This window comes from Stegodyphus dumicola, chromosome 12, assembly GCF_044657685.1.
Source record: "Stegodyphus dumicola isolate Sdum_Otavi_A_Nest chromosome 12, ASM4465768v1".
In the NCBI taxonomy this organism is placed as follows: domain Eukaryota; kingdom Metazoa; phylum Arthropoda; class Arachnida; order Araneae; family Eresidae; genus Stegodyphus; species Stegodyphus dumicola.
The window spans coordinates 114741904-114755973 of NC_140779.1; the positions used below are offsets into that span (position 1 = coordinate 114741904).

Genomic DNA, 14070 nt, shown 5'->3' on the forward strand with positions numbered 1-14070 from the left:
AATTTTAACAAAGTGCATAAACTACATGTGGCATTGTTATGGCTTATAACAAATATACCAAATTTCAAAACGTGCTATGTAAATTCATGTATAACCTAGGAAATTTTGAATAAAAAAGTATAATTTTTTGCACGTATGCTTAGAAATACATCTAATTTAAGATGACGGTAGAACTTTTATAGGTTATAATTCAAAATTTTTTGCGAAAAATTTTAAAAAATTATTAAAAAATACAAATAAAAAAAATAAATCATAAACAGTGGGCGAATTTTATTTGGAATGAACCTAAATTTTGAAATGTAAAAGGAAGAATCAGATAAATTTAATAAAGAGATATTAATAAATATATACAAGATTCAATTAACATGGAGAAGCTAAAATTTTGAGAGATAGTTTTTTTAAAAACTACCCGTGTGATCTTTACAAAACTTGGCAGTTTGGCATAATTTCAGTCGTAGAATTGAAATATGGGAAAAAAAAATTGGCATGTCATTTCAGAAAAAATACAATTTTGTGTCAAAATACCTATACAGTACAAAGTCTTTAATCCGGAGTCGTCGGGACTTCAGCGATTCCAGATTAGGAGGTTTTCTGGATTATGGATCATCAATTTAAATCTGGTAAGATGGCATGCAGAAATTATAAAATTAAAAATATGAAACCGTAATTTATGAAATAAAGAGCAATTATGATCCAAAGGATATAAAAATTTACCAAAAAAAGCTTAATATTTATTAGTTTATTAAATATTTCTTTCAATGCAAGTTGTTTAAGTTGCTTCGTTTTATGTACTAATACTTTCTCTTTAATTCTATAAACAGACATAATTTCTTGTTCTGTTACAAAGTTCCGCTGTTCAAATCCTGTAATTGCTGTGTCGAGAATACCGACTGACTTGTCAATCGAAATTTTTTCGTTTTTCACTAACCTCTCTGTTACTTTCTTCATGCCTTCATTTATTTTTTTGCAGCAATTCCACTTTTTGTTTGATGGACATCGAAACATGCTTTCGCTTTGTAGATCCTTTAGCAGCACCAGAATCGGAAACTCTTTTTGACATAATCGGAAGTTTCAAGCTTACTTTGTATAAAATTGCTCTAACAGTCTGCAAAAAATAATAAGCCAGATCCAATTAGAAGATTAAGGAACAACACAATCTGCAACATTAACTGAAATAGATAATTTTAGCCTAGCTTATATCGTCCATTTTACATTAAACGTGCATGCATAAACATATTATGCGCATGTGTAAAGGTATTATGTGCATGCATAAACTCATTATGCATTATGCACATCAAGGCCAAGCTCCTTAATAGTCCGAGACATTTTTCAAAGTTTGAAATTTTTCGCGAGCCGCAGTTAAATACGTATTTGAAAAGTATGCAAAAAAGGTATTAAAAAATTTTTTTACTGAAATTATATTCATTAAAAACATATAAATAGAAGTACAAAATATGTGTATTGAATTTAAATATTAACACATATTTTTATAAATGCATTAAATTGAAATTAAATGTGTTTAATAATTAAAATTAAATGCGTTTATTTAAAAATTAAACACATGTATTTTACTTCTCTTGATAATTCTTTAAAATTTGGTGAGTAATTGGTGACAGCACTTCTCAGTAATTCTTTGAGATGCTGGTTAGTTAATACTGATCGGTGTTTGCATATCATGAATTTTAAAGTGGAATAAAATGATTCACGTAAGTACGTTGTTCCGAATATTGAAATAATTCGACAAGCAGCCTTTTTTAATTCAGGATACTTCGATTTTGGTACAAATTTCCAAAATTCAGTAATCTGCGTTGATTTATATTTTAATTGTAGAGCTTGATCTTCATGCATCTCTATTAATTCTAATTCTCCAGATGCTTTTTGGGTCATAATTATATTGGAAATGGAAAACTCGCCTTGAATTACGTTAATTTCAAATGGATTCAGAAAAAAGTCAAGAGACAATGGACAGAAATGAAATTTGATACTACATTGCACTTAGTCTTTCATTATTGTTGTCTGTAACTTAAAAGACATTTTGAAACACATACGTAAGGATAATAATTTTTAAAAATATAATAACAGAAAAATGAAAAGGGAACTGGGGTACATTTATCGAGAGTGACAAATAATCCTTCAAAGAGCTCGCCACAGGTTGGCCACCCCTGCTATATATAAATCTAATACATATCGTAATACGTGCTTTCGATACATCTAATACATACATATGTGCTTTCGAGACATGAGAAACCCAAGTTGAATTTCGTCAATTGGTGCAGTACAACAGGAGATATAGAACTCTCCCAATGATTTTTCGCAGTGTACATGTGTATTTAAAGCTTGCTCATGTTTGCAAATGTATAAAAAGCCTCTGCAAATGTATAAAAAGCCTCTGATTTCATTCTTATGAAAAAAGAGTATAAAGTTATTTGTATATCAGATATATTATTCATTTTCATTTTTTAAATTACGTAAGCTATTACAGTCAAAAGTCGTTAATCCGGACTCATCGGGAGTTCGATTCCGGATTATTGATTTTTCCAGGTTATAGATCATCAGTTTAAATCTGGTAAGATGGCATGCAGAAATTATAAAATTAAAAATATGAAACCGTAATTTATGAAATAAAAAACAATTATGATCTAAAGGATATCAAAATTAACAAACAAACAAACAAAAAAAAAAAAAAAAAAAAAAAGCTTAATATTTATTTGTTTACTTTATTAAACATTTCTTTTAATGTAAGTTGCTTCGTTTTATGTGATAATACTTTCTCTTTAATTCTATAAACAGACAAAATTTCTTGTTCAGTTACAAAGTTCCGCTGTTCAAGTCCTATAATTGCTGTGTCGAGAATACCGACTAATTTGTCAATCGAAATTTTTTCGTTTTCAATAACCTCTGTGTCACTTTCTTCACTATTGGAAGTAAATTATAATGACGAGGAATTTGATTTAAATCATATCAAAGACGGAGTACATCGAGATGAAATACTACATTTAGTAATAAATTATAAGCCAAATAAAATAAAAACATCTGCCCTGAAGATAAGGATAGTGCTGACAGATCAACTTCCAATTCATTGAGCGCCGCGGCGTTCCCCCCGCCGAGCAGCATGAAATTGATAAACAGATTTCTGATTTCGAAACATACTTTCGCTTTAGATCCTTTACATATTAACAAAAATATTTCGGAAATTCTATTTGATATAATCCAAAGTTTAAGCTTACTTTTATAAAATTGCTCTAACAGTCTGCAAAAAATAATAAGCCAGATCCAATTCGAAAATTAAGGAACAACGCAATCTGCAACATTAACTGAATTAGATAATTTTATCTTAGCTTGTACCGTCCGTTATACACTAAACGCGCATGCGTAAACGTATTATGTGCATGCGCACATGCATATTCGCAGCCGTAAAGGTCTTACGCACATGCGTCACACGACGCATGCGCAGAAAGTTTGTAGCTTTGAGGTCCGGATTATAGATCATTCTGGATTATGGGTGTCCGAATTAACGACTTTTGACTGTATTATATGATAATACACGGACGTTTTTGAAGAAAGTGATCAACTGCGGTCTAAATAAAGTTGTATTGAAAAATAATTTAGTCTCTAAAATAATGAAAGTTGTCAAATTTAAAATAAATTTCCAGATTTTAGAAACATTACTGTTGCTCAAGTTTATTATAATATTTTTTGTTTAAATAAGAGCATATTTTCAAACTAGCAGTTGCAGAAATTATTATGTTCTTATTTTCTAATTTTGAAGAAAATTTGGTACTTTTTTGATTATAGAAACCTCCTGAAAAATATTCAAGAAGCAATGCACCCTGTTACCAAAATAAGCAACCCATGATGTCACCAAAATGTAATTATGTGGCAAAGTGAAAATCTACCTTCAAATTTGATGGTCATTGGTGTTTCTTGCACTATTTTCTTTTTCTTTTAATGAATCATATTGCAACTGTGGAATTATTGGCTGATGAAAAAGAGTGTGTTTAATTTCTTCAGAAATATTTCATTTTCCCCAAAAATCGAGAATGTAAAATTTTGCATTCCTTGATGTATTTCGTAAGCAATAGAATTTTAGGGATCAAATTTTTTTTCTTTTAAAGCAAAAACAGAAATTGTACATGGGGAGAGCAACATTATATAAGGATTTCATCAGGAAAGATATTTTTTTATGGATGTTTATTAATTTTACTGATTCATTGCTCTTTTATGGAATTCTTAATGCACCACTGTTTTAAAAGTCACTCTTCCTTTTAGCCATCTAGTTTAAAAATCACTCTTTCCTTTCATCTAGTAAAAAATCACTCTTGCTTTTTTCATCATCAAAAATTAGTTGCCAATGAGTTGATGTCTTTTTGGAGAGATCTGCAGTACTGAAAATTCATTCAAATTATGTATTAGTAATTCATAAAATACATGAAGAAACTTAAAATTTTAAAATGTAAATTTTAGTATAGCTAATACAGTATCTGCTACTTTTTAAAATCATTTTTGTTCCAATTGTTTATTAAGCAGCTGAGTTTAATAGACAGTGATTTGTATATGTCAAACTGTATTATCACTTTTAAATTTTTTAAATAATAAAGAACAAATAATTTATTAATTGATCTTAAAATTATAATGAAAAATTAATACTAAAATTAAACTACACTATTTTGAAATTCATTTTAAAATTTTTATAAAAATATTTTCATAATTACACCCTTGATTAAATTTTATCTCTTAGAAACAGTTCTTGTTTTGCGTTGTTCAACAGTAGTTTTTCAGTTGTATTCTCAGTTTCATTAATCTGCTGATAGCTTTTTTAAACAGCACATTTAAGTTAAAGAATTTTTCTTAGAATTTGCTTTGCTTTTCTGATTGGATTAATTATGGCTCATCATCACATTTTTGTGTATCACTTTCACCGTCAGTTTTTGCAGTTGTTTTAACACTTTTGTAGTCAGTTTTTGTAGACATTTTCTTGATATTGTTCTTAATTGATGTGTATTCTACAAATGAATCTTTGTATCTTCCCTCATTGATGTCTGAAACATTAGCCATAATTTGAAATTCTCTGAGGCTTCTACTGCATAAAAGCCACATGTTCAAAACAATTTTTAACTATTTTAAGATATTAAACCCATGTATCGGCTATAATACACATGACTTTTAGCAGAGGTATCAACTTGCATATCTTCTTTGAAATGCTTTCATTTTCACAGATTTTATTTCTGTTCATCATTTACTCAACATTATTTCTATAATGATGTTTGGAAGCTTTTGTAATATCTCAATAGTAAAGGTTTAATGTTAGAAGTAGTATTTTCAGGAAGAGACACTAATGTTTTTCAGAAAGAGATCAGAAGTGTGTGTGCTGCACAGTTTTCTAATTAGTAAAGCTGTTCTTTCATTTTTCATTTCACTATCCTATTTCAAAAGAAAATGTTTAAAATACTATTTGTCATACATGAGTTCTTGTTGCTATAGTAATTTAAAAGTGAATTCCTGATCTTTTTCAAATAACAAGGTCTTCTGATTTTATCAACCACAAGTGTTGTCTTCTCAATTGTTACATCTGTACTGCACATTAATAAATCAATAACTAACTTATTTAGTTTTTTAAACCAAAGCTGTTTAATTTTTAAATATTAAACTTTTGACGGTCATTGACGAGCTCAGCTCACATTCCATTTATGCACCACAGTGGCCACAAATGAACAGAGCTTGCATTACAAATTTATAACTTGCAGATTTAACACATATTTGGAAAGAAAGAATCTTGTAGCCTCTGAAGGGTTAATGTGTGTTCTGGTAATGTTCTGTAATGCAGACAAGTTACATCTGTATTATAAATTTCATATTGTTTATATTCATTTAGCAGTATGAGTAAAACATCTTTTACTAAGTTATTAGCTGGAGGGTGATCCACTTCTTCCTTTTCATGAGGAAATTTATGATGAAAAGTGTTGGATTTCTCTTTCTTCCAGCTTGTGAGCCATATGTCAATTAATATAAAATTCTTTCCTAGCATTTAGTGAATTAGTGAAAAAAAGTTCTAGAAGCAGAAAAAATTTTTAGCGTTATATCTTGAAACCATTCTAAGGAAGCAATTTCAGTATGTCTAGATTTTTTACTGATTGCATTTACCCGAGACATTAGCCTTGAGATTTTATTTTCTTTAGTCTATGGTCACTGCTTCCTTTCCATTCAAAATTAGTGTTCAGTAATACGTAGAAACATTTATGAGAGCTTTTTTTTATAAGTCTGTGTGAACATAGTGTGTAGACCAAAGGAAAGCTTTTGAATGTGGAAACCTTAAAATATGGGATACAGAAGTTGGACATCCACAGCCTGTCAGTTCATTCAGTATAGACAAAGAACTCTGGATAAGCTACTAAAAGCTTAAGTAGGATATTCTGGCACTGAAGAATCAGTCTCTTGCCAGTCAGAGTTTAATATGTGGCGGAGATGAGTTTAATAAATGATGGTTTTTTTCTTGATTAGTATGTATTTGTTTTGGTTCCTGGAAATTTGAATGTAATAAGTGGCTTAGTTTATTAGCAAAGGAGTTTAATAAGTGGCAGGTACCATACTGAACTCTTTTGTAGCGTATATTTCATTTTAATGTCAAACGGTATATTCTTTTTATTAAAAGTTGTTTGTTATATTTATTTAAATACTAATAATTTTCAAAATTTGCTTGAATTTTGATTTGAAGATATAATTACTGTAATTATAAGACAAACATTTCCTCCTCCAGATATGACTATGACATTTCAAGCCCATGATGGGCATGGTGCCCGAAGTGAAGAATTGCATCGGCACATTCTACGGAGCCACCTGGCTTATCTTAACCAGGAAGAAACTCCAGCCAAGTTGGAACAACGGCGTAATTTAGAGAGCCTTATTTCTGAGTTCCTGTGTGTTGTCGCCCATTCTGCAAAGTTTACTTTTGTAGAAGTTGCTAATATTTTGAATCAAAGTATAGAGAAGAACCCAAATTTTAGTGCTTACAAAGCTGCGTCTGCATTTGAAGCTTTAGAGAAGTATGCCACAAATTTAATAAGCCATCCATGGAGAAAAGAATATAAAACAGTAAAGGTTAGTTTTTCAGTGTCAGAGATTACATCTTTGGTATTCAAATGTTTCATTTAGCATATGCAGTGATATAATATTTGTTAAACATTTTTGTAAACTAAATTTAAATCAAATAGCTAGTTGTCAGACTTCTCAAATCATGCTGAGATTAAATTGTTGGCTGATTTATTTTGAGTTATCTAACTCAAAATTTTTTCTGTTTTTTTGCAGTCTTGTAGTTAATATTTGGTAACCATGGTGTTCTTTTTCTTTCTTACATTAATATGGAAAATTAATTTCTAAGCTACCACTGTTAAATAGAAAAAAAATATGTTGGGCTTTTAATACCTTATTCCTTTATAACTTAAACTTAACTGACTGACTGTTGTGCCGGACCAAAACTAACTAAAATTCAAATAATTCAAAACATTCATAATATTCATATCGACAATCTTATAAACATTCGTATAACATATCGAACAATCAATCGTATAAACATTCGTATGAACATTCGTATAGTGGTAGTACAATTTAACTTTTAGGTTTGCGTTGTGAGTAACCTATGCAAAAGGAAATATCAATAACCCCAAATTCAATTAAACTCCATGTTTCTTAAGAGCCTTCCAGCTCAAACAAATGGAGGGACATGACAGACCACAGTAAAATATACACAACATAAATACACAAATGCAATTAAATTTTAAACACACATTTATTAAATTCTTGATTCTTGACTATTTTAATTAAATGGATAACTGATCAGTATCCCCTACCACATATTTTTACTATGGAAATATCGCATCTGTTACACAAAAATACAGCTTTCAACAATTAAAAGTTAACATTTTTTTTTCCAAATTAAGTAGGTGTAACAAAATTTAATCCTCCAAATAACAGGCTCTCATTAATTAGAAAGTAATGTTTTTCTAGCTCACAAAATTCAGTAGGTGAAACAAATTTTAATCCTCCTAAAACTGGCATTCACTTGAAATTATAAATAACTTCTCAATTTTACTAACTGTAATATTTAATTTATATAAGTAATAACAATATACAGGTAGATAAATCATTATTAACTGTTCTGCATTTGGGAAAACTAAGAAAGAGAGAGAGAGAAAATATACTTAAAAATTTCACTCACAGATGGAAAACAGTTTTTCCTGATTAGCAGGATCCTTAGTGTCCAATCCACATGGAAATGAGCCAAGCCCATTTTTCTTTCTGTGACAACCCTTTCTGAAGCGTCTAAAAATCATTAGGAATCGCAAGTGGAAATTACAGTCTAATAATTCTTCAAACAGCCAGGAATCGCTTTATCTGTCCATTAGGTGGGAACCAATAGTCCAATTTAGAAGGATCTTTTATCTGTCCATTAGGTGGGAACCAATAGTCCAATTCAGAAGGCTCTTTATTTCAATTCAATAACAGGTAGCTGAATATACACCAGTTTTTAGCACAATCACGTGCATCATCGAAGTGGCGAGGCAACATTTATGCTGAAAGTTTCGAAAAAAGGGCTGTTGGAGATTAACCGGCGATTCAGGTGAAGAGAGAAAATCTGTGCTAAATTTTCTTGGTAGATTTTTCTCTATACATCTCAATCAGCTCTCAGTAAAAATGCTCTTTGCAGCTCGCGCACATTTCTCCATACATCACGCAGGAAAATGTTCCTTGCATCTTGCACAAAACTTTTAAACATCCCGCAGAAAAAGAATGCATTCTCTAGAGCAAATAAAAACGGTACCCAGTCCCTCTTGCTCAGGAAGCCCGCAGCAGAGCAAAGTGCCCCACAACCTTTCTTTCTCTTTCACATCGTGGCTGCTAAAAATTCACTCAAATCAGACTCTGCTACAGCCATCACCGCAGCCCGCTGGTACAAATCGCTCGCCCCGCAAAACTTTCTGCTTTTCCTTTTCCTTTTCGCTCAAAAATCTGAATCAGAATAATCTCTAGCCTGGTGCAAGCACCCAGGAAATCTCGGTTTCTCCACCTCTGTGCGTTCATAGGCTTTCAAAAAATCATAAAATTAAATCTTACCAATGCCGGAATTTTACGTTATCTAAATTGAGAAAATGACACACCCATGACGAATCAAACACCAGAAAATCTGACAATGCAATCCGAAAAACATCTGTACACATAACGTGAGAAAAAGAAATAGACCCCCCAACTAACAAGCGAAACTAGCTTTACGAGAATCCAATTACCTAAGCTTAGTTTAACCCCCACTGTCTTGAAGTAACAAAATTGAAACTCCAACAAAGCGAAAGCAAGACAATTTCTGTTTTAAATGCCATTAGTTAAAGGGCGACAAACACCACCCTACTACCTCCATTGTTAGTAAAAGGCCATAAACCAGATGGCTCTTGCAACCGTTTCCCGCCTTTGTTACAATTCCTACTCAAGAATAATGAGTTAAATAAAACCTTAAGAGCTTAAGAATACTTTTTTTCCAGATTAAAATACACATGAATACAAATGAAAATATTAGAATAATAATAACTTAAAACACATATTAATAATTGAAATTTGCGACATAACACCACATTTATTAAAAAATAAAAGAATAAAAAGTTATACTTTTATATCTTTTATATAAGTCTTATCTCAATTTTGCTGTTGCAAATTCTGTTTATACCAGTGTAATAAATGAGTATAATCAATAAGGCAGTATAATAAATAAGTAATACAGTATAATAAATAAGAATCTGAACAGGCCTTTGAGGTCCTATTCAAATTCTTATTTATTATACTGTTTATATTCCCATATTAGTTTTAATATATTGTAATAATCTTTTGGGCCCCAACAAATCTGATACAAAGAACTACTATCTTTTACTGAAAATTTTTTCTTGTATACTATATAATTTTTTTCCACAATTTTTGAAAATTTTAATAACCCTTAAAATCATTCATATTTAGCCTGTTATCATAATGAACAGCACCTTTACATTGTTGTTCTTTTATTCCCCCCATCCCTTTTTTGTTCTCTAAAAGACTTTTCAAGGTAGCAATAAAAACCATTTCTTGGGAGACTGCCAGACCTAATAAGCAATTATTAGGAGATGTTATGAAATTGTAATACCTATCTGGGACTTAACTAAACTAGCTCAATTATGGATTTACCTGGATGTTATTTGATTCTTTAGGTGTGTTATTCCAGTAGAATAATTAAATTCAAGTGAACAGACACATATGTACTTTCTTTTACCTCACCACTGTGAGGATTAAATTAAAATTATTGCAATGCAAAATTACCAGTTGCCTGTACCTGGCTATAAACGCAAGTTCTTTTTTAAACTGTCTCTAATATCTTCCAACAGAGGCTGCAAGTGTCACTGAGGGCTGCTAACAGTGACTCAAAATTTGTAACTTATCAACCAAATCTGTTTGGCACAAGGCAGTTGTTATTCACCATTTGAACTATTTAAAAGGCAGGCCGTGGTCTTTAATGTCAAAACTCTTATATATGGTTACAAGCTATTCTTCTAACTTTATATTAAAACTGCTTGCTGCTCAAATCTGCATAAATCATAAGTTTTGGAATGAGCAAGCCTTATGGGGAAATGAAGAAGCAGGAAAGATGTAACCTTTCTTAGTTAAACTGAAATATAATTATTCATAAGTATAAATACATAATTTAAAGATGGATAATTGATTTTTCTACTTTTGATTTCCTCTTAGAATCAGTTATGTTCGTAGTCACTGTAGTCACAAAGAAATTTCTTTTACATCTGGATTCGAAGAAATATTTACTTGAGTATATCATTAAAAATTATTAAAAGTATACTTGTTATTAAAAACTATGCTTTTTATGGAACTTAAATGTTGAAAGCTTCAAGGATTAATATGGAAAGTAGTATTGGTTGAAGTAGATTTGATAAATCTATTTTTTAAAGATGAAACAATGATAAAAAAAAAATCCCCATAGGAAGCAAAAGTCCACAAATGACAAAACGAAAAAAAACATTAAGCTACAGAGTAATCATATCAGCATGATTATGGTACAGCAATAAAAATTGATAAAGTAGTGTGGGATTTTTTGTTTTTCTCAAAATGTAGATTTTTTTAACACTTATTATTTTTTTTATAAAATTCAAATCATCAAACAAACCTGACATTTTTAGTTTTCTAACATTATTCACCTAAATTTTTTGAGTGAATTTATTTAAATATATCTTCAAGAAGAGTCAAATTATTGAGTCAATAATTTTGGTAAAAATATATTTAAGAGTGTCCCTTGGTGAGAATAGGCAATTTTTGGCAACTGGTCAGCAAGGTACAATTTCAAGATGACCACTACACAGAACCAAAATAACAAGTCAAAGAATTGTACAAACTCAGTTTCCATGACATCAATCTATTTTCACTTGAAAAATTATCAGAGAATTGCACAAACTCAGCATTGTGCACTCCTTTGACTTTGTCCATGTACACATCGATCTATTTTCACTATAAAAAAATCAGGAGAATGATGACATCACATAATGTTTAAGTTACTCATCACCAAAATTGAACAAAATTTATAGCCAATCAAAGCTTAATAAACTGCATTTTAAATCACACAACGAAATAACATAAAAAAGGAAATACATCTCATTGCATAAAAAGGAAATACAGTCAAAAGCCTTTAATCCGGACTCGTTAGGACTTCGGTGATTACGGATTATCGGTTTTTCCGGATTATAGATCATCAGTTTAAATCTGGTAAGATAGCATGCAGAAATTATAAAATTAAAAATATTAAACCGTAATTTATGAAATAAAGAGCAATTATGATCTAAAGGGTATCAAAATTTACAAAAAAAAAAGCTTAATATTTTTTTGTTTACTTTATTAAACGTTTCTTTCAACGCGCGCATGCATAAAGCATACATTGCGCATAGTCGAAATTAGAAAATCGCAACCAGAAAACTATTTGATGTGTATTCGTGATACTTATAATGACGAGGAATTTGATTTAAATCATATCAAAGATGGAGTACATCGAGATGAAATACTACATTTAGTAAGGAATAATTATAATCCGAATGAAATAAAAACATCTGCCCTGAAGAAAAGGATAGTGCATGCAGATCAACTTCCAGTTCATTGCGCCCCCCCCCCCCCCCGCGGAGCAGCGTGAAATTGATAAACATATTTCGGAATGGTTAGAGAAACAAAGGCTATGCCTTTATCCATTTTTTGCAGCAATTCCACTTTTTGTTTGATGAACATCGAAACATGCTTTCGCTTTGTAGATCCTTTGGCAGCTCCAGACTCGGAAATTCTTTTTGACATAATCGAAAGTTCAAGCTTACTTTTATAAAATTGCTCCAACAGTCCGCAAAAAATAATAAGCCGGATCCAATTCGAAGATTAAGAAACAACGCAATCTGCAACATTAACTGGAATAGATAATTAGATAATTTTAGCTTAGCATATACCGTTCATTATACATTAAACGTACATGCGTAAACGTAATATGCGCATGCGTCAATGCATGCGCAGAAAGTTTGTAGCTTTGGGGCCCGGATTATGGACGTCCAGATTAAAGACTTTTGACTGTATCAACGTACCACATTTAGAAATTTCTGTGTCTTCAGTCTAGTCTGTGGCACACAAAATTCCTTAACAGCATCCAAAAATTAAAAAAAAAATTATCTGAACTAGAATATTCATACTACCGTCACCATATACGTAAATTAAAAAAAATAAGAGTAAAAAATATCCTCCGTAGTGTTGGACTGTCGGTGGCATTTTTGCATGAACCTTTTTTTAGACAAACTCATTCAAAAGCCATCTGAACAGTTTCTGTTTCACCATTTTGCATTTCCTGCGTACAAACAGGATTTTTATAATGACTACTAAGTAAACCTTCATTTACATACCAGTCAACTAATGCTTTTTTTCCCCTTTTATTCCAAATCGTACAAAAGCTTCACACTAATCTCATCACATACAGCAATTGTATGGTGTACGGCAAAAAATAAGCAACACACTTTCTAACCAACATCCAACACACAATAATGCATAAAGGTGCATAATACCTTTACACATGTGCATGTGTAACGGATGGTATAAGCTAGGCTGAAATTATCTAATTATCCATTTCAGTTAATGTTGCAGATTGCATTGTTCCTTAATCTTCTAATTGGATCCGGCTTATTATTTTTTGCAAGCTGTTAGAGCAATTTTTTAAAAAGTAAGCTTGAACTTTCGATTACGTCAAAAAGAGTTTCCAATTCTGGAGCTGCCAAAGGATCTACAAAGCGAAAGCATGTTTAGACGTCCATCAAACAAAAAGTGGAATTGCTGCAAAAAATGGATGAAGGCATGAAGAAAGTGACAGAGAGGTTAGTGAAAAACGAAAAAAATTCGATTGCATGTCATTTGGTATTCTTGGCACAGCAATTACAGGACTTGAACAGTGGAACTTTGTAACAGAACAAGAAATTATGCCTGTTTATAGAATTAAAGAGAAATTATTAGTACATAAAACGAAGCAACTTAAACAACTTGTATTGAAAGAAATATTTAATAAAGTAAACTAATAAATATTAAGCTTTTTTTTTGTAAATTTTTATACCCTTTAGATCATAATTGCTCTTTATTTCATAAATTACGGTTTCATACTTTTAATTTTATAATTTCTGCATGCCATCTTACCAGATTTAAATTGATGATCCATAATCCAGAAAACCTCCTAATCTGGAATCGCTGAAGTCCCGACGAGTCCGGATTAAAGACTTTGTACTGTATTTGATTTTGCCAAGTATAGAGAGATCTAGCTGAATGCTGAATTTTGATCAGTGATTTTTTCCTAAGACAGCAACTACCCAAGGACGGATTCATTCTCTTTTGAAAAATTCTAAGAAAAATGATAAACATCCTGTTCTCTGTACAGCGGAAACAACTATGGTCTTTGAAAAATGTAAAACTGATCTAGCAATGCAGCAGCATTTGGTTACCATGCCTCTATTCACACATAAACACATAAAACACACAATAAACATATAA

The 14070-nt window shown here is 31.0% G+C and overlaps 1 protein-coding gene across 1 annotated transcript in view; it reads left to right on the top strand.

Annotated features, from left to right (window-relative positions):
- tamo (PUB and ZnF_RBZ domain-containing protein tamozhennic) overlaps positions 1–14070 on the top strand; it is a 54098-nt gene that overhangs the window by 6969 nt on the left and 33059 nt on the right. The window contains exon 2 of the mRNA XM_035360410.2: positions 6755–7095. Coding sequence (XP_035216301.1) covers positions 6757–7095 — 339 coding nt within the window. The 5' untranslated portion in view covers positions 6755–6756. The remainder of the gene's footprint in view (positions 1–6754; positions 7096–14070) is intronic.